The following is a 26,956-nucleotide window of genomic DNA, read 5'->3' on the forward strand; positions in this document are numbered from 1 at the left end:
ATCTACAAGTGGCACCTTTTTTCTGCTGGGGGAAAAAAAACAACACGATTTTCTGTGTCAAACACCGTGGCCCGGCCCAATGAAACATTGAAGTAGTGGGTTTAACATAACACAGCGAGAGGGTGAGAGAGAGAGAGGGTCTGCCCTGCAGTAAACTTGTTCCCCAGGCCCGTTTAGCGTTTCATTAAGTAGAATAACATCCGTCTCTGCTGTTCTGAAACACAAGTGCACACACATAAACATGCGCGCACACAGTGTGCCAGTACAACCAGCAGCACAGTTACAATAATTGAATGAACACATTGGAGAAGAGAGGAGAGAGAGAGAGACAGAGAGAGAGAGAGAGCCAAGCTGCCCTGGGAGAGGAGAGGTGACCCCATGTTGAGTGAAGGGTCCAAGCCTCCTGAGCCAGCGCCAACATGTGGAAACATGGCAGCCTAGGGGAAAGCGCATGTCAATGGGCTCAATATGGGAGGGAAAGAGAGACACACACACACACACACACACACACACACACACACACACACACACACACACACACACGGCCTGAGCAAACAGCGGTGGTGGGGTAGTTTCCATGTGCAGGCAGGGCGGGAGGGCGTGCAGCTCTATGGGCTAGCTGCTGGGACCTCTCCCTTCATCGCTTCACGCCAGTCTTCACACACAAAGGGCACATGAGAACCAGGTCAGGTCACTCATTGGTCAACAGCACTGATCTCACTCTACCACTCAAACAGTTGAAGACCTTTGGAATGTATTTTTGATAAGCTGAAAGGATGGCATTGTTTTGTCAAATCAGAATGAGGATTTCTTCATTAAAATGGTCAGGTTTTTCATCCAGCCAACATTATTACAATATTGTAAAAGCAAAAGGCCTAGCCTAAATCAGGGACTTTGACTTATCACAGAGGTCGACGCAGAAGTTAGTATTAGGTAGGTACAGTAGGCTAATAGCTTTTCTTCTACAGTGAGATTGAATCCAAAAGAGACCAGTATGGATCCTGTCTGGGAAACCAATCAGCCAGTCAGTCAGTGTGATGGCACAGCAGCTAACTTCCCCTGAGTCCATGAGAACGCTCTCACCCCAACAACCCCAAAGTTCAATGTCTGCATGTGACAAAGGGGAAACCCAATCCGCCACGCAATGCGCCTGTGTCTGTGTCCCATCCAGTGCAGCAGAGAGGGGAGGGGGGATGGCACGTTGTTGAAATAGCCAGTGCTCACTGAGGCATGGGGAGTATCGCCCTGGGCTTTGGGACTGGATTACTGCTCTCTATGGCCCACTATCCACTTCTCTGTCTCTCTCCCTCTCTTTATTCAGTGAGGCCTCCCCATCTCTATCCAGTGAGGCCTCCCCATCTCTATCCAGTGAGGCATCTCTCTTCCTCCCCAGTGAGGCATCTCTCTTCCTCCCCAGTGAGGCATCTCTCTTCCTCCCCAGTGAGGCATCTCTCTTCCTCCCCAGTGAGGCATCTCTCTTCCTCCCCAGTGAGGCATCTCTCTTCCTCCCCATCTCTATCCAGTGAGGCATCTCTTCCTCCCCATCTCTATCCAGTGAGGCATCTCTTCCTCCCCATCTCTATCCAGTGAGGCATCTCTTCCTCCCCATCTCTATCCAGCGAGGCCCCCCCCTCTCTCGCTAACCAGCGAGGCCCCCCCCTCTCTCCCTTCCTCTATCCAGAGAGGCCTCTCTCTCCCTTCCTCTATCCAGAGAGGCCTCTCTCTCCCTTCCTCTATCCAGAGAGGCCTCTCTCTCCCTTCCTCTATCCAGAGAGGCCTCTCTCTCCCTTCCTCTATCCAGAGAGGCCTCTCTCTCCCTTCCTCTATCCAGAGAGGCCTCTCTCTCCCTTCCTCTATCCAGAGAGGCCTCTCTCTCCCTTCCTCTATCCAGAGAGGCCTCTCTCTCCCTTCCTCTATCCAGAGAGGCCTCTCTCTCCCTTCCTCTATCCAGAGAGGCCTCTCTCTCCCTTCCTCTATCCAGAGAGGCCTCTCTCTCCCTTCCTCTATCCAGAGAGGCCTCTCTCTCCCTTCCTCTATCCAGAGAGGCCTCTCTCTCCCTTCCTCTATCCAGAGAGGCCTCTCTCTCCCTTCCTCTATCCAGAGAGGCCTCTCTCTCCCTTCCTCTATCCAGTGAGGCCTCTCTCCCTTCCTCTATCCAGTGAGGCCTCTCTCCCTTCCTCTATCCAGTGAGGCCTCTCTCCCTTCCTCTATCCAGTGAGGCCTCTCTCCCTTCCTCTATCCAGTGAGGCCTCTCTCCCTTCCTCCCCATCTCTATCCAGTGAGGCCCCTCTCCCTTCCTCTATCCAGTGAGGCCTCTCTCTCTCTCTCTTCCTCCCCATCTCTATCCAGTGAGGCCTCTCTCTCTCTCTCTTCCTCCCCATCTCTATCCAGTGAGGCCCCTCTCTCTTCCTCCCCCTCTGCCTATCCAGTGAGGCGCCCCTCTGCCTATCCAGTGAGGCGCCCCTCTGCCTATCCAGTGAGGCGCCTCTCTCTCTTCCTCCCCATCTCTATCCAGTGAGGCCCCTCTCTCTCTTTCACCCCATTTCTATCAAGTGAGGCCTCTCTCTCTCTTCCTCCCCATTTCTATCAAGTGAGGCCTCTCTCTCTCTCTCTTCCTCCCCATTTCTATCAAGTGAGGCCTCTCTCTCTCTCTCTTCCTCCCCATTTCTATCAAGTGAGGCCTCTCTCTCTCTCTGTCTTCCTCCCCATTTCTATCAAGTGAGGCCTCTCTCTCTCTTCCTCCCCATTTCTATCAAGTGAGGCCTCTCTCTCTCTCTCTTCCTCCCCATTTCTATCAAGTGAGGCCTCTCTCTCTCTCTTCCTTTTGGTCCCATCCCTGTACTTATCTCCTCTCATTCTCTCTGCTTCCAGGAGCAGAGATAGTGGATAGGGCTTCACCTCAGTCTCAATATTTAACAGCTTGCCTTGCCATGGACCTGCTGCCTTTCAATAAACCATCTGGGTCACAGGCTTTTTATTATTCACCAGTCAGTTAAAGTGGCATGCAGCTAAGAGATCAGTCTGCAGTGCCCGGGAGCCTTTCTCATACTTCCTGTGGGTCAAAGGTGATACGTAGTGTCGAGCTACCTTTTCCATGGCCTAAATAACACTTTGCATTAGATCACTAGCACATTACCTATCCTGCTTTTTCAGATCAGTGTAAAAGAAGGAGATGAAGCCACATCAGACTATTGAGATACTAACTGTGTGTAAATGTGCATAAAAAGAGATTGTCTGATTGTCATCCATGTCTGAAGTGGAGGGTAGACCTTCTTCCACGACTGACCTTTTCAAGTCTACGCATCATAACGTTGAGAACGTGGCATTGTTCCTACAACTTCGATTTGACCAAAGTGCGACACTCACAACTGGAGGACGAGCACCATCTCGGCGGCCATCTCGTAGACCTGGTGCAGGTTGACCACCCGCTGGCTGGCCGTGGCGAGCTCCAGAACGGCCACCTCGTGGATGATCTCCAGCCTGCAGTCCTGGCCCTTCCTCCTCTTCCTCATGAACTTGGCGGCGTACTCCCGGCCCGTGCACTTCTCCACACACTTCCTGACCACCGCAAACTTTCCCCTGAGGAGAAGCACAGGCAGAGAGAAGAGGGTGCTGGGTGAAGACTTATATTTCACTGAGAGGTTGTTTTAGTACAGAGAATAAGGTAGGCTTTTCCAGACACTTTCTAGTCTCATGTCATCTACAATAGAGAAGGTTTCTTTATGCACCATTCAAGATATTCTAAAGCCTTTTAACTAGCTCTGTAACTATGGTAACTGAAGACCGTTCATCACTTGGCATGACAAGTTGACTATATGACCTAGTTTCACTGACCCAATAGGGCAATACTGACTTTCTAACAATTCACAAGAATGACACAAAGCCACAATGAATGTTAGAGTTTTCAGTCTGGAGAAACTAACAGGAAGTAATCGCAGTGCGTCTCATTCGAGCTGCATGATGTTACAAATCAAAATGACCCGATGAACAAGCAAGTGTGTTCACATACAAGTGTGTACACACAGGCAGAAATGTTTTTCGTAGAACCCTTTCATCTGTGAGAAGAGGCGTGTGTGTGTGTGTGTGTGTGTGTGTGTGTGTGTGTGTGTGTGTGTGTGTGTGTGTGTGTGTGTGTGTGATGCTGTTGATGAGAGGGAGGTGTTGTAGTGATCCTGAGACCAGCACACTTAACGTTGGATCTGAACATCCCTTTGTCTCCTTGGCATTTCTGCAGGATGAAGTCATCTCCCGTCTCCAGAACCCAAGATGGCCCATTTTCTCACCGCTACAGCCGTCTGCTTTGTGGCGCTGACCCACTTTGAATGTGGACTATGAAGGGGTAGGGGCCTGAACTGGTCTGGTGTGAAAAACACACAGCGAGCGGTTGTGTTTCAAATGGCAACCTATTCCCTATGAAGTGCACTACTTTTGATCAGGGTCCATAAGTAGATCTGGTCAAAAGTATATATAGGGAACAGGGTGCCATTAGGGACACAGCGAGTGTGTTGCCCGGGGGGCCTCGCAGAGAGAAAGCAGTGTATAAAGACGACACGCCCACATCAACTCCCCTCTCAGCTACCGAGAACGCAGTCAAATGCTCTAATACACTGAACCAATGGCCCCATTATTTTCTGACCTCATTGTAAGAGGATATGACAGCACAACCTCAGGTTCTAAAATGTGCAGCAGAGACATTTAAAATGCCAAGTAGAAACAGTGTAGGCTACAGTGATACTGTTTGCCTACTTTGTTTCCATGCGAAGGCAACAACTTTTATTTACACTTTATAGTACAATGGTATTGACTTAACCTCTGAGGAGAAAGTATTTGCGGGACAAGGAACGTTTCTTTGAACTGAGGTTTGCAGTGGAAAAGTCAGAACTCTCCGGAGCCAGACAACTCTCTGATAAAACAGGTCTGAAGAATGATTTACCAGCCGAGGTGACTTGAGGCTGATAAACAGAGTTTTGTGAGCGATAACCATGCACACACACACGGATTTACGACTCACGCCGGAACATAGTGGCAGTTGAGAAAAGTCTGAGCGATTGACCTCTCTGGAAGTGCCAGAGCTGCCAAATGGTGGAGAGTAAACATCCACCTAAACATCATTCCCCTGACCTTAGCTCCTCTCATCCAAGCCTTAGATCACCTGGTCCTCCTCATATCCGCCCACGTTCATCCCTCCTTGCACACGCAGATAAATGGTGTAAGACCATGTTCAACATCTACCTTAAAGAAGACAGTGGCCTTGAAGGTTGAGTCTGACAGCTGTCAAAAAGCTCAGGTTGTCTTTACTGTCAGATTGTTTAAGGGGATGGGCACATCCTCCCAGTTCTCATGAAAGTAGTGTCAACTAGCCTGCATCATGTGCAATACAGCCATGGCATGCGAGAGACTGGGCAGCAAAGAGGGATAGATCTGACTAGAAGTCGACCGATTAAATCGGCATGGCTTTATTGGCCCTCCAATAATCGGTATCGGCGTTGAAAAATCGTAAACGGTCGACCTCTAATATACACACATGTATACGTATATATACACATACATACATACATACATACATACATACAAATAAATAGCCCGATTAATTGGTATCTGCTCTTTTTGGTCCTCTAATAAAATCGGTATTGGTATTGCCGTTGAAAAATCATAGTCGGTCGACCTCTAGATCTGACCCAAGAGAAAACACAAGCAAGAGACTAATGAGAAGTCCAGTTTAGTCATGCCTGCCTAACGCCACCATGCTGAGTGTCATTGTCATGTTGTCGGGGCAGGAGTGGAAGCAGACTGGAAGAAATTGTGTCTGGAGTTGGTTTTGCCCTCCAGAGAAACAGGCAGTAAATATCTGAAGAGCGCCTTAGACTTGATTCGCATAGGAATTGTGACAGACAACTATGCAGTAGCTGGTCAAAACGATGCAGTTCCTGATGTAATATGGTCAGTGTTTTTAGTCGTGAATATTCTAACACACCATCGAGAGAGAGAGCCTGGGTCTCGGGGTGGGGGCTAATCTGAGCTCATGTGAGAGTCATGGGTCTGGAGGATTGTGCTGGGGCTCTAGGCTCTCCAGCTTTATTCCCTCTTGTCCTTACATTCTCAATCCCATTCTGTCCAGCCACGCACAGATTTACTACGTACAGCTGCCTTTCCCTTGGAAAAACACTCACACAAGAAACAAAAACGTAGAGACTGGAGGATGAAAAAATAAAATGCCAAGCTCTTTGGCTTGTGCTGAACTCATCAAGTCCACAGACTTGCCTTAATGCGTTGGGTCAGGCTAAATATTTGAGGAGTTTGAGGATGTGGCGGACAGAGGCGTTTGTTATTGTCTGAGGCCAGTGTGACAGGGCTGTGACAAAGAGCAACGTGACAAGGTCAGCGAGAACATGAACATGAGGCATGTAGAGGCGAGGAGAACCACTGACTCTGTAATGTGAACACCTTGTCAACCATCCGAACCAGGAGGAAAGACGCACTTGGTAGCTGCAGGAAGGCACTTGACATTAGCTTGTGAAAATCCTTCGGAGGGAGGGGTCTCCTTATAGTCACAGCATCCAATGACAGGAATGCGGGGAGCAGACGTAATCTCTTGCATTCATAACATCTTAACGGGCTGCGTCTAATCATTCAAGTTCAGAGGAAATAGTTTGTGCTATAAGGAACCTTCCGGGCCTTTGAAACTAGCTAAAGAGCAGGTCTAATAGGCTTTCGCCACACTTGACTGCATGGCTGAGGCATTCCTTCATACCTCTGCCACCACCGATACTCTAATCCAGCCCCTGCTGTCGTAAGATTGGTTTCCTAAAAACTTGAAAGCCCTGGAGCTCTGTACGTGTTACGTGAATTGTCTTATGTAAAAAAAAAAAAAAAGATTAAAAAAAAAAAAGATTAAAAAAAAAAACCAGTGCCATAGATGAGGTGTTTGTGGTGTAGCGTGGTGGCAGGGGTGCGAACCAGCCCTAGCCTAATGAAAACCCTCACAGCAGCCTCGTCCTGTCCCGTCTGGCCACTCACCCACTGTGAGTAATGATGCTTTGGATCGGAGGCATTGGCATCAACTCTGTGTGAAGTTCATCAAGTCGGCCATAAATCTTTGCTATGCCTAGACAGGAGGTCTAGTGTTGGACAGGAGGTCTAGGCCTGCCTGGAACGTTCTATGGGTCATTCCAGAGGAGACAACTAGCCTATTTTGATTTATATTATAGCTGGGCAACTATCTGCATGGGATTGAGGAGAAAACAGACTCTACCATCAATGCTAGCAGTGCACAATATACTAAATATTCCAAGTTCAGCCAGCACACACAAGCCATTGATTTAGGGCTTGTGTACATGCTTGCTGGAGAGACTGGTTGGGACTGGGACTCTGGTACCTTTAAAACAGACCACAGCCTTTCTGCAGTCATGTCAGCACATTTCCAAAGCCTGTGTCCAAACACAGACAACACCCTGAAAGAGATGGCTTTCACGTGTGCAGAGACCAGGGGTGACTGCTGGGTCACAGTCAATGTAAAGGAACGGTTCGATTCAGAACAGATGGCTTGGCCGTTTATGCACAAAGACAAATGGCTCAAAACCACTGGACTTCATCAAGAGGCAGTAAGTTTCCTTTTTTAATTTTTTCTTTTTACAAAAACTGTGAAACTAGTCTGAATGTGGCACCTCTGCTTTGGTCCATTTTAGCTTTTGGCTGAAGTTTCCTTATTTATAATTTATCACACCCAGTTTCCTGACCCATGCTCATTGAAATTAATGGACATCTTTTTTCCATACACATTTTTGCAGTGGCAGGCGTCCAAGCAGAAGATTAATTTAATATAACAGGGCTATGCTGCAGGCGGTGTGCCAGAGCTGTTTGCATGCCAGGAGCTGAATGGTTCGTCTCCTTTTTTATATGAAAAGATTCCACACAGTAGCCTCTCAGAAATTCTGAACAAGCCCTTGAGGGGGAAAAGTCAGCTCAATGCAAGTATGTAAGGTAACTTACGGGTTAAAAGAGGTGGAATGTTAGGAATCTAACATCTCTTTTCTCAGTTGAGTGGCCAAACTGTAGGAGGGGGCTTGAGATAAAGCTGCTGACAGATCTCAGCTTTATTGTATTAACCTCGGCAAGATCGTCCCCTCTAAATGGCCTCTGCATAGGCCCAATTTTTGAGAGTGACACAGTTGGTAAGGGTAGAGTGACACTTCATCAGGTGGCTGTACATCTGATGGATGCTGACAGTAAATTAGAGTGGCTCTGACGGACAGATGCTTAAAGATGACGTGAGCCCACTTTGGCCTCTGGACTTTGACCACCTGTTAAACCGTGGCACCAAAGTTGTTGCTATGTTGGGCGTACACTGATGGAGTGGCCAGGTCATCTAACTGGTAGGTGTCAAACTCTCAAGTCACTGTGCGTACGGTACAAACCTTCTGCGCGTCATCCCATTTCTGACACCAATGTGCCAAAGAAATTACAGAATCAACACTTCACAGAGTGGTGCAGATGACATCGGCAATTTGGTGGCTTTAAGTTGAGAGGCCTTCCATTGTCGTCATTCGTCTCACAGATAACTGCAAAGCCCGGACAGATGGTTTCATTCCATCTGCAGTAGCAGACAAGTGGTCCACGCAGACTAAAAGGAGCTCCCGTCTACCATCTGCAGCCACTCCTATAAAGGTTAAAAGGTATTACTTTAAACCCTCCCGCCAAAACTACTCTCATCAATGGAATCAGATCTAAACAGTGCAAAAAGAGAACGCAGCCCGGGTATATTGTGGCCAGTTTATAGCGTCTATAAAAATGCAGACAGGGTCTCCAGTTGGCAGAGGCGTTGACAAGATACCAAAAGCCAGACTATAGCAGTGTCCTCAGATGGCAGAAAGAGAGGCTCTAAGCCAGGGAATCCAGCCTGGCAGCAGGGCCGCTTCCTCCAGCTGTTGCCCATGGGAGAACGTGCCCGTGTTTTTAATGCATTTTAAGTATGTTTTGGAAATGGGTCTGTAGACTCACTAAAAACAAAATCACTTTATATGGGGGGTATTTGTCTGCCTGCTCAGTTCTGTCAATATTATGGCAACCAGGTGCACTTTGGCTAATCAACTACTTTTGTTCCAGCGTTTTTTTTTTTTTAACAGACTTGTAGTTTCGCCCGAGTGTCCGGAGTAAGTGCGGCCATCTCTCCATTAATCATCAACGGGCGCACGGAGAGTGAGCCTCAAGTAATTAGGTAGTGGCTGCTTTTGACAGGAGGAAAGCCTCATCACCATTAGAACAAAAAGCAAGGCAGAGCAAAGAGCTCCTTATTGACCGACCCCTCGTTTTCCCCCAATAAGAATAGGGCCTCTTACCAGCGCATGGACTGAAACCAGAGGTATGTTTACTCTGCGTCTATGACATGGGGGAATAAGGAACTCTGACATGTGACCCCTGTATGGAGAGGAGAGGGACAGAGAGAGAAAGAGGTTGCCTATTCACATGCTCTTTGGACACAGGACATTTTCTGAATACCTTGGGAAAGGGCATTATTACCTCATCACCGTCCCCTGGGCTGCCTGTTTCAAAAACCCCACCGGCTCAGGCTCCGTTACACAGAGGTTAATGGCCCACAAAAGATGTGGTTCGCCCGCCACGCCTTTGTGGAGATGAATGATTTCCGTACTCGGGTTGGACTTCATTGCCTGGCTTTTGTCTCTCGCCACAGCTCAGTACATGTGAAAGGACATGACAAATGGAGTCTGCTGAGCGAGCAAGGAAACACGATAACGCGTAGCACCTCTAATCTGTGAGAGAGAAAATGTCTAGTGCTAATAGTTCATATGAAACAGATTAGGCCCAGTTGATGGAAACGTGCGATTCCTTGGTGAGGTGTGTCACAGTTGTAGTCGGGGAGGGCCGTGACCCACAGGAAGTTCTATCAACTTAATTAGATTGCTTTGAAGGTGGGAGAGGAAGTATAGCATGACATAAAACCCCCCCCTCCATGCGCTTCCCTTCCCCTCATCTCATCTCATCTCCTGACACGAGAGAGTGAGGAGGGATCTCGCTGATGGGGTTCAATAACAAACTTGGCTTTCACATGTCCTCCCCCCCTCCTTTCTCCACAGTTGGCTGTTTCCAAGGCGCTCAGCAGATGTTGCCACCGGCCTGGCCGCGAGACCCAAACAACGTGAAAAGCCAGGCCGATGATGTCATGGAATCCTGCCTGATTGTCAAGACACAGAGATCCTTTCTGTGAGAACCAGAGGGGGGAGGTTTGGTTCAAAACATGAAGGGGAGGGGTTGGGACTGGGGAGTGTGGGTGAAAGGCACACTGCACACATCCGACAGACACACAGGCTCATCCAGAGAGAAGACCCCCCCCCATACTAGGACCCTGAGAGCTATACCAAGAGCTATCCCAAGGAGGTGGATGCTGCATCACCGCATGCTGTAACTGCAGTCTAATCCTTCAGGGCGATTCCCAGGACAGCAACTAAATATGACACACTCTCTTAGTCAATGATGACAGAGATTTCTTTCTCCCTTCATGAGACACTGAAGGCTCCACTGACCACTGGATTACTGTTGGCAAAATAGCTTTTCTTCACACATTTGGGGGTGCAAGTGGCGCAGCAGTCTAAGGCAATGCATCGCAGTGCTAAAGGCGTCACTACAGACCCAGGTTCGATCCTGGGCTGTATCACAACCGACTGTGTATCACAACCGGCCACAAGTGGTCCAGCGTCAATGTAAATAAGAATTAGGGGAAGGTTTGGCCGGGGTAGTCCGTCATTGTAAATAAGAATTTTCTTAACTGACTTGCCTAGTAAAAAAAAAAAATATATATATATATACAGTTGAAGTCGGAAGTTTACATACACTAAGTTGACTGTGCCTTTAAACAGCTTGGAAAATTCCAGAAAATGATGTTATGGCTTTAGAAGCTTCTGATAGGCTAATTGACATCATTTGAGTTAATTGTAGGTGTACCTGTGGACGTATTTAAAGGCCTACCTTCAAACTCAGTGCCTCTCTGCTTGACATCATGGGAAAATCGAAAGAAATCAGCCAAGACCTCAGAAAAAATATTGTAGACCTCCACAAGTCTGGTTAATCCTTGGGAGCAATTTCCAAACACCTGAAGGTACCACGTTCATCTGTACAAACAATAGTACGCAAGTTTAAACACCATGGACCACGCAGCCGTCATACCGCTCAGGAAGGAGACGCGCTCTGTCTCCTAGAGATTAACGTACTTTGGTGCGAAAAGTGCAAATCAATCCCAGAACGACAGAAAAGGACCTTGTGAAGATGCTGGAGGAAACAGGCCCAAAAGTATCTATATCCACAGTAAAACGAGTCCTATATCGACATAACTTGAAAGGCCGCTCAGCAAGGAAGAAGCCACTGCTCCAAAACCGCCATAAAAAAGCCAGACTACGGTTTGCAACTGCTCAATCCTTGAGAAAATTTGTGGGCAGAACTGAAAAAGCGTGTGCGAGCAAGGAGGCCTACAAACCTGACTCAATTACACCAGCTCTGTCAGGAGGAATGGGCCAAAATTCACCCAACTTAATGTGGGAAGCTTGTGGAAGGCTACGTTTGACCCAAGTTAAACAATTTAAAGGCAATGCTGCCAAATGCTAATTGAGTGTATGTAACCTTCTGACCCACTGGGAATGTGATGAAAGAAATAAAAGCTGAAATAAATCACTCTACTATTATTCTGACATTTCATATTCTTAAAATAAAGTGGTGATCCTAACTGACCTAAGGGAATTTTTACTAGGATTAAATGTCAGGAATTATGAAAAACTGAGTGTACATGTATTTGGCTAAGGTGTATGTAAACTTCCGACTTCAACTGTATATGCATACAAATATACGTGTGTGTGTGTGTGTGTGTGTGTGTGTGTGTGTGTGTGTCTGTGAGATCTATAAATACACACACACACACACATATATATATACACACATATACACACAGACACATATATACATACATATATATACATACACATAAATATATACACACATATGCACACACACACATATAAATATATATAAATACAGTGGGGCAAAAAAGTATTTAGTCAGCCACCAATTGTGCAAGTTCTCCCACTTAAAAAGATGAGAGAGGCCTGTAATTTTCATCATAGGTACACTTCAACTATGACAGACAAAATGAGAAAAAGAAATCCAGAAAATCACATTGTAGGATTTTTTATGAATTTATTTGCAAATTATGGTGGAAAATAAGTATTTGGTCACCTACAAACAAGCAAGATTTCTGGCTCTCACAGACCTGTAACTTCTTCTTTAAGAGGCTCCTCTGTCCTCCACTCGTTACCTGTATTAATGGCACCTGTTTGAACTTGTTATCAGTATAAAAGACACCTGTCCACAACCTCAAACAGTCACACTCCAAACTCCACTATGGCCAAGACCAAAGAGCTGTCAAAGGACACCAGAAACAAAATTGTAGACCTGCACCAGGCTGGGAAGACTGAATCTGCAATAGGTAGGCAGCTTGGTTTGAAGAAATCAACTGTGGGAGCAATTATTAGGAAATGGAAGACATACAAGACATACAAGACATACAAGACCACTGATAATCTCCCTCGATCTGGGGCTCCACGCAAGATCTCACTCCGTGGGGTCAAAATGATCACAAGAACTGTGAGCAAAAATCCCAGAACCACATGGGGGGACCTAGTGAATGACCTGCAGAGAGCTGGGACCAAAGTAACAAAGCCTACCATCAGTAACACACTACGCCGCCAGGGACTCAAATCCTGCAGTGCCAGACGTGTCCCCTTGCTTAAGCCAGTACATGTCCAGGCCCGTCTGAAGTTTGCTAGAGAGCATTTGGATGATCCAGAAGAAGATTGGGAGAATGTCATTTGGTCAGATGAAACCAAAATATAACTTTTTTGGTAAAAACTCAACTCGTCGTGTTTGGAGGACAAAGAATGCTGAGTTGCATCCAAAGAACACCATACCTACTGTGAAGCATGGGGGTGGAAACATCATGCTTTGGGGCTGTTTTTCTGCAAAGGGACCAGGACGACTGATCCCTGTAAAGGACAGAATGAATGGGGCCATGTATCGTGAGATTGAGTGAAAACCTCCTTCCATCAGCAAGGGCATTGAAGATGAAACGTGGCTGGGTCTTTCAGCATGACAATGATCCCAAACACACCGCCCGGGCAACGAAGGAGTGGCTTCGTAAGAAGCATTTCAAGGTCCTGGAGTGGCCTAGCCAGTCTCCAGATCTCAACCCCATAGAAAATCTTTGGAGGGAGTTGAAAGTCCGTGTTGCCCAGCAACAGCCCCAAAACATCACTGCTCTAGAGGAGATCTGCATGGAGGAATGGGCCAAAATACCAGCAACAGTGTGTGAAAACCTTGTGAAGACTTACAGAAAACGTTTGACCTCTGTCATTGCCAACAAAGGGTATATAATAAAGTATTGAGATAAACTTTTGTTATTGACCAAATACTTATTTTCCACCATAATTTGCAAATAAATTCATTAGAAATCCTACAATGTGATTTTCTAGATTTTTTTTCTAATTTTGTCTGTCATAGTTGAAGTGTACCTATGATGAAAATTACAGGCCTCTCTCATCTTTTTAAGTGGAAGAACTTGCACAATTGGTAGCTGACTAAATACTTTTTTGCCCCACTGTATATACACACACACACAAAAAATGGCGATATGAAAAGAAAATACAAAAAAAACAAATGTCTGTCATACAGCCCATAGTCATGTGTACAGGCTGTAACTTTGGCATAGGGCTGAAACTATGTGAAGAACTGAATATCCCTTATGGCTATTATAGGCCTAACCTACTTTTATTAATTAGAGCAGGCCTGGAAAGATCCAGAAGAGATGAAGCGATGTGGAAATAAATGTGATGGATGTCACCAGAGAGAACAGTAGTGCGAGCACTACCCACTCTTTGTTCTCTATATTTAAAGCAGTGGGTTATCTTGATTTCATTAGTATGCTGTCTGAGGCATGTGGTAGTGCTGGTTTAATAACAGGAACACATTTAACAGTTAAGCATGGTAAGGAAAAGGCTTCAGACTTAAAACCTCAAAATATTTAGTCTAGTTTAGTCTTTTTGTTTGTTTTTCCAAGGCTTTCTTTTACATCACCTATTAGCCCTGTTACGAACCTAGGCTAATTCCGTGAAATTTGTTGACAAACTAAACTACAAATGGTTGCACACTTATACAACGAGTATAACCTTCAAGCTACCTACACTACATGGCCAAAGGTACTGTATGTGGACACCCCTTCAAATTAGTGGATTCGGCTATTTCAGCCACAGCCATGAAATCCAATTTAAAAAAAAAACATTGGCAATAGAACGGCCCGTACTGAAGAACTGAGTGAATTTCAACGGGGCACAGTCATAGGATGCCACCTTCCCAATAAGTCAGTTCGTAAAATGTATGCCTTGCCCCGGTCAACTGGAAGTGCTGTTATTGTGAAGTGAAAATGTCAGGAGCAACAACGGCTCAGCCGCGAATTGGACACACAAGCTCACAGAACGGGACAGCAGAGTGCTGAAGCGCTTATCGCGTAAAAATCGCCTGTCCTCGGTTGTAACACTCACTACAGAGTTCCAAACTTCCTCTGGAAGCAACACCAGCACAATCACTGTTCGTTGGGAGCTTCATGAAATGGGTTTCCATGGCCGAGCAGCCACACACAAGCCTAAGATCACCCTGCACAATAGCAAGCATCGGCTGGAGTGGTGTAAAGCTCGTCGCCATTGGACTCTGGAGCAGGGGAAATGCATTCTCTGGAGTGATGTATCACGCTTCACCATCTGGCAGTCCAACGGATGAATCTGGCATTGGCGGATGCCGGGAGAACACTACCTGCCCGAATGCATGGTGCCAACTGTAAAGTTTGGTGGAGGAAGAATAATGGTCTGGGGCTGTTTTCATGGTTCGGCCTAGGCTCCTTAGTTCCAGTTAAGGGACATCTTAAGACCACAGCATACAATTACATTCCAACTGTGGCAATAGTTCGGGGAAGGCCCTTTCCTGTTTCAGCATGACAATGCCCCCGTATACAAAGCGAGGTCCATACGGAAAAATGTCATGAATTGGAATGCCGGCTGTGAGCCAGGCCTAACATGCTGACCACACAGCTCGCATGGCGTGCACGAACGTTGCAAAAATAAATGTACACATACAGTTGAAGTCGGAAGTTTACATACGCTTAGGTTGGAGTCATTAAAACTCGTTTTTCAACCACTCCACAAATTTCTTGTTAACAAACTATAGTTTTGGCAAGTCGGTTAGGACATCTACTTTGTGCATGACATAAGTAATATTTCCAACAATTGTTTAGACTGATTATTTCACTTACAATTCACTGTATCACAATTCCAATGAGTCAGAAGTTTACATACACTAAGTTGACTGTGCCTTTAAACAGCTTGGAAAATTCCAGAAAATGATGCCATGGCTTTAGAAGCTTCTGATAGGCTAATTGACATTATTTGAGTCAATTGTAGGTGTACCTGTGGATGCATTTCAAGGCCTACCTTCAAACTCAATGCCTCTTTGCCGGACATCATGGGAAAATCAAAAGAAATCAGCCAAGACCTCAGAAAAAAATTGGAGACCTCCACTAGTCTAGTTCATCCTTGGGAGCAATTTCCAAACGCCTGAAGGTACCACATTCATCTGTACAAACAATAGTACGCAAGTATAAACATCATGGGACCACGCAGCCGTCATACCGCTCAGGAAGGAGACGCGCTCTGTCTCCTAGAGATTAACGTACTTTGGTGCGATAAGTGCAAATCAATCCCAGAACGACAGAAAAGGACCTTGTGAAGATGCTGGAGGAAACAGGTACAAAAGTATCTATATCCACAGTAAAACGAGTCCTATATTGACATAACTTGAAAGGTCACTCAGCAAGGAAGAAGCCACTGCTCCAATACCGCCATAAAAAAAAGCCAGACTACGGTTTGTAAATGAACATGGGGACAAAGATGGTACTTTTTGGAGAAATGTCCTCTGGTCTGATGAAACAAACAAAACTGTTTGGCCATAATGACCATTGTTATGTTTGGAGGAAAAAGGGGGAGGCTTGCAAGCTGAAGAACCCCGTGCTTCACGGTTGGGATGGTGGTGGCAGCACCATGTTGTGGGGGTGCTTTGCTGCAGGAGGTACTTGTGCACTTCACAAAATAGATGGCATCAATGAGGAAGGAAAATGATGTGGATATATTTAAGCAACATCTCAAGGCATCAGTCAGGAAGTTAAAGCTTGGTTGCAAATGGGTCTTCCAAATGGACAATGACCCCAAGCATACTTCCAAAGTTGTGGCAAAATGGCTTAAGGAAAATAAAGTCAAGGTATTGGAGTGGCCATCACAAAGCCCTGACCTCAATCCTATAGAAAATGTGTGGGCAGAACTGAAAAAGCGTGTGCGAGCAAGGAGGCCTACAACCCTGACTCAATTACATCAGCTCTGTCAGGAGGAATGGGCCAAAATTCACCCAACTTATTGTGGGAAGCTTGTGGATGGCTACTCGAAATGTTTGACCCAAGTTAAACAAATTAAAGGCAATGCTACCAAATACTAATTGAGTGTATGTAAACCTCTGACCCACTGGGAATGTGATGAAAGAAATAAAAGCTGAAATAAATAATTCTCTACTATTATTCTGACATTTCACATTCTTAAAATAAAGTGGTGATCCTAACTGACCTAAGACAGGGAATTTTTAAGAGGAATAAATGTCAGAAATTGTGAAAAACTGAGTTTAAATGTATTTGGCTAAGGGGTATGTAAACTTCCGACTTCAATTGTACATGTTATTTCATCTACACTGTTCACAAGCGTATGCGTAGCCAGGGGATAAAAAAGTCCCGCCTCTCCCATCTCCTCATTGGTTTTTAGGAGCATATACCCACATGGGTGATTTAAAGATAAAGCTATTTCAACCTGCGTGTCTGGATCGTGTCTGGTGTGGATGTACAAAATCAACTAGCGATGCTGCACGCGCATTCCCGGTCTAGCCAGCATGTAATCGTTCAACATCAGTGCCCGACCTCACTAATGCTCTTATGGCTGAATGGAAGCAAGTCCTCGTAGCAATGTTCCAACATCTAGTGGAAAGCCTTCCCAGAAGAGTGGAGGCTGTTATAGCAGCTAAGGGGGCCTGGTTTAGACCTTATCTGTCAGAAAGATATCAGTTTGTCTCTGTGGATGGTTTGACTTCTGACAAATCAACTGTAAATTTTGGTGTTCCTCAAGGTTCCGTTTTAAGACCACAATTGTTTTCACTATATATTTGACCTCTTGGTGAAGTCATTCAGAAACATTTTAACTTTCACTGCTATGCGGACGATACATAGCTGTACATTTTGATGAAACATGGTGAAGCTCCAAAATTGCCCTCCCTGGAAGCCTGTGTTTCAGACATAAGGAAGTGGATGGCGGCAAATGTTTTACTTTTAAACTCAGACAAAACAGAGATGCTAGTTTTAGGTCCCAAGAAACAAAGTTGGATCTGTTGGATCTGACAATTAATCTTAATGGTTGTACAGTCATCTCAAATAAAACTGAAGGACCTCTGCGTTACTCTGGACCCTGATCTCTTTTGACGAACATATCAAGAATATTTCAAGGAAAGCTTTTTTCCATCTTAGTAACATTGCAAAAATCAGAAACTTTTTGTCAAAAAATGATGCAGAAAAGTTAATCCATGCTTTTGTCACGTCTAGATTAGACTACTTAGACAATGCTCTACTTTCTGGCTACTCGGATAAACCACTAAGTAAACTTCAGTTAGTGCTAAACACGGCTGCTAGAATCCCAAAAATGTGATCATATTACTCCAGTGCTAGCCTCTCGACACTGGCTTCCTGTTAAGGCTAGGGCTGATTTCAAGGTTTTACTGCTAACCTACAGAGCATTACATGGGCTTGCTTCTACCCATCTTTCCGCTTTGGTCCTGCCGTACCTACCTACAAATACGCTACGGTCACAAGACGCAAGCCTCCTTACTGTCCCTAGAATTTCTAAGCAAACAGCTGGAGGCAGGGCTTTCTCCTATAGAGCTCCATTTTTATGGAATGATCTGCCTATCCATGTGAGAGACGCAGACTCGGTCTCAACCTTTAAGTCTTTATTGAAGACTCATCTCTTCAGTAGGTCCTATGATTGAGTGTAGTCTGGCCCAGGGGTGTGAAGGTGAACGGAAAGGCACTGGAGCAAAGAACCGCTCCTGCCGTCTCTGCCTGGCCGGTTCCCCTCTCTCCACTGGGTTTCTCTGCCTCTAACCCTATTACGGGGGCTGAGACACTGGCTTACTGGTGCTCTTCCATGCTGTCCCTAGGAGGGGTGCGTCACTTGAGTGGGTTGAGTCACTGACATGATCTTCCAGCCCGGGTTGGCGCACCCCTCGGGTTCGTGCCATGGGGGAGATCTTCGTGGGCTATACTTGGCCTTGTCTCAGAGTAGTAAGTTGGTGGTTGAAGATATCCCTCTAGTGGTGTGGGTGCTGTGCTTTGGCAAATTGGGTGGGGTTAATTCCTGCCTGTTTGGCCCTGTCCGGGGGTATCGTCGGACAGGGCCACAGTGTCGCCCGAAACCTCCTGTCTCAGCCTCCAATATATATCCTGCAATAGTTTGTGTCGGGGGGCTAGAGTCAGTCTGTTATATCTGGAGTATTTCTCATGTCTCATCCAGTGTCCTGTGTGAATTTAAGTTCTAACTCTCTAACTGAATGAACGGCTATGAAAAGCCAACTGACATTTACTCCTGAGGTGCTGACCTGTTGCACCCTCTACAACCACTGATTATTATTATTATTATTATTATTATTATTATTATCATCATCATCATCATCATGACCCTGCTGGTCATCTATGAACGTTTCAACATCTTGGCCATGTTCTGTTATAAATAATCTCCACCCGGCATAGCCAGAGGAGGACTGGCCACCCCTCAGAGCCTGGTTCCTCTCTAGGTTTCTTCCTAGGTTCTGGCCTTTCTAGGGAGTTTTTCCTAGCCACCGTGCTTCTACATCTGCAATGCTTGTTGTTTGGGGTTTTAGGCTGGGTTTCTGTACAGCACTTTGTGACATCGGCTGATGTAGAAAGTGCTTTAGAAATCTTAGCAGCGTCCACATACTTTTGGCCGTGTAGTGCATTTGTCCAGTAAATTCATTGGAACCTGAGACACAACTGAGCTATTTCAATACCACGTTGAAAACGGCAGCCGAGCTCAACGCTCGACAATGAGCTCGTAAATAGAAAAGGACATTCTTCCAAAATGACACGGGGTCTCTTTTTTTACATGGCCAGGTCCTCTTACAGCTAATGGGGTTAGTTTTGATGACTCACACATAGGCTAAGCCTTGGTTCTGGTGTTGATCCATGCGGACAGGGAGTTTCCCCCAGAGCAGGAGGCCTGTGGAATTCTTTAGGGCTGGGTCGGCCACCGCTAGGCCCTGCAATTATCTACATGCAAGAGTATGAAAATCACAGGACCGCGGGGATCGCACTTCACACCACTGTGCACAGTACAGAGGGATACAGACAGAATGTTCTCAGAGCTTTCGTCTTTCATGCTTTATCGTCAGTATGCAAAAAACACAGGCCTCTGTATATTTCTCTACCTCTAACTGCATTGACAGCGCTACACTCAGTGGCGGTAAAATACAGTAACTTTGTAGCAGCATGCAGAAAACACTAAAACACAGGTGCCATGTGCACAACTCAAATCTAGTTCCAGGCTGAATTTACAGGTTCATAATCTCATGGCGGTTGGCGTACTAAAAAGAATAATAAAAAATAAATAAATACCAAATGACATGACAAATCTGGAATTTGGACAGCTTAGTAGGGTTATTAGTCAAGTGCTTACTTCAGCATTACAGCCAGATAACTTCATTAATCACATTATTTACAGGAATTTGATACAAGGCCAACCCAAACAAACAGATTACATCTAAACCAGGCTCAGGCTAGAGCCTCAATTGAGGCATACAGACAGACAGCGATGGTAATTTAATGTCCCTGGTAAAAGTATAATGGTCCTAATACAACTAGTAAAGCAAAGACAAGCAAACAAATTGTTAACCGTCATGCAACTCCAGCTAACTCCATGACATCCATGCCTTATGTCAGGGTTCCCCAACCGATTGCCCACGGGTCATTTTATTTGGCCCCCCAAGTTTTCTGAGCAAAATAATATACGGTGCATTCGGAAAGTATTCAGACCTTTTGACTTTTTCCACATTTTGTTACATTACAGCCTTATACAAAAAAGTTATGTTTTTTTCCTTCAATCTACACACAATACCCCATAATGACAAAGCAAAAACAGGATTTTTGAAATTTTTGCAAATGTGAAATATGTGAACAAACTGAAACCCTTTACTCAGTATTTTGTTGAAGCACCTTTGGCAGAGATCACAACCTCAAGTCTTCTTGGGTATGACGCTACAAGCTTGGCACACCTGTATTTGGGGAGTTTCTCCCATTCTTCTCTGCAGATCCTCTCAAGCTCTGTCAGGTTGGATGGGGAACGTCGCTGCACAGCTATTTCCAGGTCTCTCCAGAGATGTCCGATCGGGTTCAAGTCCGGGCTTTGGCTGGGCCACTCAAGGACATTCAGAGACTTGTCCCGAAGCCACTCCTGCGTTGTCTTGGCTGTGTGCTTAGAGTCGTTGTCCTGTTGGAAGGTGAACCTTCGCCCCAGTATGATGAGGTCCTGAGCGCTCTGGAGTAGGTTTTCATCAAGGATCTCTTGCTTCGTTCATCTTTCCCTCAATCCTGACTAGTCTCCCTGTCCCTGCTGCTCAAAAACATCCCCACAGCATGATGCTGCTACAGTAGGGATGGTGCTAGGTTTCCTCCAGACATGGCGCTTGGCATTTAGGCCAAAGAGTTCAATCTTGGTTTCATCTGACCAGAGAATCTTGTTTCTCATGGTCTGAGAGTCTTTAGGTGCCTTTTGGCAAACTCCAAGCAGGCTGCCATGTGTCTTTTACTGAGGAGTGGCTTCCGTCTGGTCACTACCATAAAGATCTGATTGGTGGAGTGCTGCTGAGATGGTGGTCCTTCTGGAAGGTTCTCCCATCTCCACAGAGGAACTCTGGAGCTCTTTCAGATTGACCATCGGGTTCTTGGTCACCTCCCTGACCAAGGCCCTTCTCCCCCGATTGCTCAGTTTGATGGGGCGGCCAGCTCTAGGAAGAGTCTTGGGGGTTCCAAACTTCTTCCAATTAAGTATGATGGAGGCCACTGTGTTCTTGGGGACCTTCAATGCTGCACAAATGTTTTGGTACCCTTCCTCAGATCTGTGCTTCGACACAATCCTGTCTCTGAGCCCTACAGACAATTCCTTCAACCTCGTGGCTTGGTTTTTTTCTCTGACATGCACTGTCAACTGTGGGACCTTATATAGACAGGTGTGTGCCTTTCCAAATCATGTCCAATCAATTTAATTTACCACAGGTGAGCTCCAATCAAGTTGTAGAAACAATAATTATCAATGAAAACAGAATACACCTGAGCTCAATTTTGAGTCTCATAGCAAAGGGTCTGAATACTTATGTAAAAAAGGTATATGTTTTTTATTTGTAATACATTTCCAAAAATGTCTAAACCTGTTTTTGCTTTGTCATTATTGGGTATTGTGTGTAGACTGATGAGGGGAAAAAATATTTTCGTCCATTTTAAAATAGGGCTGTAACATAACAAAATGTGGAAAATGGGAAGGGGTCTGAATACTTTCCGAATGCAATGTGTGTGTGTGTGTGTGTGTGTGTGAGTGTATATTTATTTTTTATTGTTGGACAGACTAAAAACACCAGAAAATTATCTCAGTGATTTTAATGTAAGAAATCTGTTCCCAATTATTCCCACGCATAAGAGAGAGAAACATGTGATTGCATAGAAATGTAAGCAAGGTTTGAAATTATTATGTTTTAGTCAAACATATCAGTTTGGTCTTCTTTCGGTCAATTTGTCGTCTACAAATGATTTGTAATTATGTGCTGGCAACCAGACCATCCGCTCAAGAAAAAAAAATGTATTGAATAAATCTGCAGCCAATCAGATACCCTGAAGAGACGATCCTACAGACATTTTACATTCTTTGTTTGAGTAAAGGTTGTCTACAATGGATAGTCATTGGAAAAAAACGAATTAACAGTGAGGACATAGCAACACATGGTCAGCTAGAGACGTTCCAATGATTGAGATGTGAAACGTGTGTTTACCTTTAGGCCTAACGGGCCTCAATTTGCAGTTAAAAATGATCTGAAACCAGTTCATCTAATATTTCGTTGCAATTGACTCCTTTTTTCTTTTAAAATCTAAGAAACCAGGGTTCATAGTGGGTGTATTTGGGGGCTTTAGACTAAGGATGCTTATGACCAGTCACCAGAAGGCTACTTCCCTAGCAGCTGGTCACTGGGCAGTGCGCACAGTGATTTGACTCGTATGTGGCTTAGCCAAACACTTTGAAGTGAGTGCCTTTAGCTAATCTCAGACGCAACGGCCGATCATGCGATGCAAAGCCACATTCTGAATGTCCCTTTAATTAAATAGTCGCTAAAACGTTAGAATCTCATACAAAGCTCAAATACCTTCTATAAAAAGGGCAATGGCTATGACGTTGAAGAGGGCTCACATTTCTTATCAGTTTAATCAAATCTCAGAGGAGTTCAATATACTTGTCCTTGGGTGAACATGGTGCCATTCAGATGGTTGAGTATGGTGTTTGCAATGCCTAGTCTGACTGGTGCTCTTTAGAATGTGCAGTGGCAAAAGTCCCTATCCCAAGACTGTGGCAGGCATGTTCAGAGAGCTATGTGGATAAACAAGGCTGAGATATTCCACTCATAAAAACACACTGGAATCTCCCCTCTTTCTGTGTCAGTAAAGCAGAGACGGCTTCCAAGAACAAAATGGACTAAAGCTATTAGGTAAATCCATTTGAATGTAATAACCTTTTGACAGCATCCCTTTGATTTAAACAAAACTTTCCAAACACGTTTGCCCATGGAAGAAGTGGTCAGAAAGTGACTTTTTGGACCTGAATGACAAAACATTAAAGAGTTAAAGGTGATCAAAGTTTATTCATTTGGAATAACCCACCAAACCATGAGACATCCATGTCTTCATCATTTAAAAGCTTGTCAAAATATCTGATCATTATTTTATTTTTTTAAGTCATTAAAGCGTATAACCTCAGATTGATTTCAGAATCGCATATGTTGTAGCTTAAACCTTATTTCACATCATCTGAGTTTGTGTTGCGCCTGCCACCAGTTGAGACAACATGCTCGTAAATACAGGGAGGGTGTCATTTCAATCATAGAATGAACCTATTCCTTCAGATGACTGCAGTCTGCCTACCACCGCTCAGTCAGCAGCAGGCTCGTAAGCATTCATTCAAACCGCACATTCCTCCGTTAGCCAGCAGCTTTTCGCAATGCTTGAAGCACAGCGCTGTTTATGACTTCAAGCCTATCAACTCCCGAGATTAGGCTGGCAATACTATAGTGCCTATAAGAACATCCAATAGTCAAAGGTCTATGAAGTACAAGTGGTATAGAGAGAAATAGTCCTATAATAACTACAACCTAAAACTTCTTATCTGGGAATATTGAAGACTCATGTTAAAAGAAACCACCAGCTTTCATATGTTCTCATGTTCTGAGCAAGGAACTTAAACGTTAGATTTTTTACATGGCACATATTGCACTTTTACTTTCTTCTCCAACACTGTGTTTTTGCATTATTTAAACCAAATTGAACATGTTTCATTATTTATTTCAGACTAAATTGATTTTATTTATGTATTATATTAAGTTAAAATAAAAGTGTTCATTGAGTATTGTTGTAATTGTCATTTAAAAAAAATATATATATATTTGTAATATCGGAAGATTAATCGGTATCGGCTTTTTTTGGTCCTCCAATAAATCGGTATCGGTGTTGAAAAGTCATAATCGGTCGACCTCTAGTGTGAATACTTTCTGAAGGCACTGTATATGGAAAAAAATGGAAGTTTATGCGTTTTTAGATAGATGTTAAAGGTAACAACAAAAAAATGGCCAGAAATGATAAAGTAGTTTGACAACCCTGTTTGGAAACTTTTAAATAATGTGAATCTGAACTGTTTATATTTTCTAGTGATGAAGACATGGATGTCTCATGGTATGGTGGGGTATGCAAAATGGGTCAACTTTGAAAATGTCTCTCTCGTGAATGTTTTGTCATTCAGGTCCAAAAAGTCACTTTCTGAGCACTTCTACAATGGGCAAAAATATGTATGGAAGGTTTTGTTCAAATCAAATGGGGGTGCTGTCAAAAAGTGATTGAATACAAATGGATTTACCCTAATTCGGTGGTGAAGTTTGGAGTTTCAAAGCGCCAATGACAAAGTCTTGATGTATTTTTATTGGCGTCGCTGAGTGGAAAGGGTACAGTAGTGTATGCAGGCTATGCTGTAATTATCATGTTTCATCAAACTTTACAACATGGAGGGTGATGCATCTAAGTCGCAGCTACAACTGAAGGCAATTTGAAACAGAGCCATTGCCAAGTCATACGCCTATGCTTAGAGAAATGTAGATACTTAATGAAGTAAAAAAGACCAATAGTGTGTTTGTAAAATGCATTCATTAGTACTGTAATTGTTATGATGTGGTCCCAAGACTAGGCCTAGTGAAGACAGCCTGAAAACAGAGGGAGAAAAAGCTCTTGCATGTTTCATTACAGAACCCATCTGCTTATTTTACGATTTAGCAGGCACATCACAAGGTGTGGCCGCCCACATCGCAGTTCAAACACTCAGCAAAGATATGACTTGAGCAGTGGTGGAAAAAGTACCACACTGTCATACTTGAGTAAAAGTAAAGATGGCTTATTAAATGACTCAAGTAAAAGTAAAATACACACAGTGAAATACTACTTGAGTAAAAGCCTAAACGTATTTGGTTTTAAATATACTTAAGTATCAAAAGTAAATGGAATTGCTAAAATGTACTTAAGTATCAAAAGTAAAAGAATAAATAATTTCAAATTCCTTATATTGAGAAACCGGACAAACAATTGTATTATTATTTTTCTTTAAGGATAGCCTGGGGCACACTCCAACATCATTTGCAAACAAAGCATATGTCTTTAGTGAGTCTGCCAGATCAAAGGCAGTCAGGATGACCAGGGATAAGTGCGTGAATTGGACCATTTTCCTGTCCTACTAAGCATTCAAAATGTAACAAGTAATTTTGCGTGTCAGGGAAAATGTATGGAGTAAAAAGTACATTATTTTCTTTAGGAATGTAGTGAAGTAAAAGTAGTCAAAATTATAAATAGTAAAGTAAAGTGCAGATACCCCCAAAAAACTCAAGTAGTACTTTAAAGTATTTTTACTTAAGTACTTTACACCACTGGACTTGAGTGACCTTTGCTGTGGAGAAAATGCAAGTCCACTACTATACTTCAGCATTCTCAAACCAAACAACAACAAACAATGGAAGCATGATTTGGCAGCTGGGACCCTGTATTCATGGTTGAACATTGGAGTGCACCAATCATTGTTTGGTTCCAACCATGTGCACTGCGACATTGGGGAATCCATTGAAAGGATTTGCATCAACTTACACTTATGTGCACAATCCAAAATACATGTTGCAACTTTTAACTGCTGGACAACATCCCACAACGTTTCATTAAATGTAAATTCAATTAAAGGTGAACTTGTGGTGCAGACAAATGTCTACATAATGACAGCAGGGATGGAGATGTGGCACTACTAAAGGCCAAAACCGTGATATTTGAATATGAATTCATCTAGAAATTGAACATTTTCCTGTATTATATTTTCACAAGTATGGAAACAGACAGTCATAGTAAGCAAAAAGGTTATTCAGGCTGACAGACAAACTCACAGACAGACAACTTGACAAGCTGAATGGATAGATGGCCCCCTGTAATTATTAAGCACGTATAGTACCTGCCAAGTTCTTTGCCCGGAATGATGGTGTAGTGGTCAGTGAATAGTTCATTCTTGATAGGAGTTTTGATTTCGGAGAGTAGCCCACATCGGTTCTGGTTTGGTTCGGCTGCCTGACCATAGTGGCAACGCGTACGGCTTCTTGTCTCGCTGGTCCGGGGACTATATTCAGGAATCATCGCGTCGATTCGGTTTTACAGCTTGTTATCTCCTGTCACTTTCAAACAAACCTAACAGCTACCGCAACCAAACTTCCCTAGCTAATAGATGGCTAGTAAACGTTGCCTACAAAGTGACTACAAAAATAGCAGTACTTCGCTGCTTAGGAGTGATAAAATAAGACCGCATGCCTCACGGATATTTCAGATGAGAGAACTGTTACTTTCATGTTCAATTAAATTATGTCGAAGGGCGCAACAATGTATCAATATTTTCAACTCCACTAAATGTTTGTAACCGGGTGATCTATTCTAACTTCGCTCGCACATCAGTACGAACAACGGATGATTGAATACAAGTTTACCAGTCAGATACTTTGCTCTCTGTCACCATGGTAACACTCTTGATTGACAAGTAATTAGACCAAATAGAGTGGCGCATGCTACTTTACTACAAGCAGGGGGAAGGCTCTCCACATAAATAAGATCAGCCTACAGTGGGCGCAGTGCCATGAGTCTTATTCAATTAAGTTACATTTGCTTTAAATATCCTAACTAATCGGAACACTGCACTACCGTTATCTCAATGAGAAAGGGAGAATTCCCAGTAAGATAATAACTAATATAATCAATTGATTGTCACTATACATTCCCCTTGTCTAACCTGTACAGTTTTCATAGTATTTTTTCATAGTAAAATCTGGGCACATTAACCAGTGAGAGTCACTAGAATGATAGAAGAAAATAGAGTATAATAGAATGAATACTTTATTGTTCATCTTGCAATGGAAACAACTGTTATGTTCCCTC

The 26,956-nt window shown here is 44.1% G+C and overlaps 1 protein-coding gene across 1 annotated transcript in view; it reads right to left on the reverse strand.

Annotated features, from left to right (window-relative positions):
* The window catches only part of LOC120050373 (serine/threonine-protein kinase 17A-like), a 43,537-nt gene extending 17,085 nt beyond the window's left edge, over positions 1-26,452 (reverse strand). The window contains exons 1-2 of the mRNA XM_038996959.1: positions 25,989-26,452; positions 3,367-3,579 (exon numbers count right to left, since the gene is read on the reverse strand). Of these exons, the coding sequence (XP_038852887.1) occupies positions 3,367-3,579; positions 25,989-26,167 (392 nt within the window). The 5' untranslated portion in view covers positions 26,168-26,452. The remainder of the gene's footprint in view (positions 1-3,366; positions 3,580-25,988) is intronic.
* Positions 26,453-26,956: the final 504 nt, after the last annotated feature.

The sequence above is a fragment of the Salvelinus namaycush genome, chromosome 7 (genome assembly GCF_016432855.1).
Source record: "Salvelinus namaycush isolate Seneca chromosome 7, SaNama_1.0, whole genome shotgun sequence".
Lineage (NCBI taxonomy): Eukaryota > Metazoa > Chordata > Actinopteri > Salmoniformes > Salmonidae > Salvelinus > Salvelinus namaycush.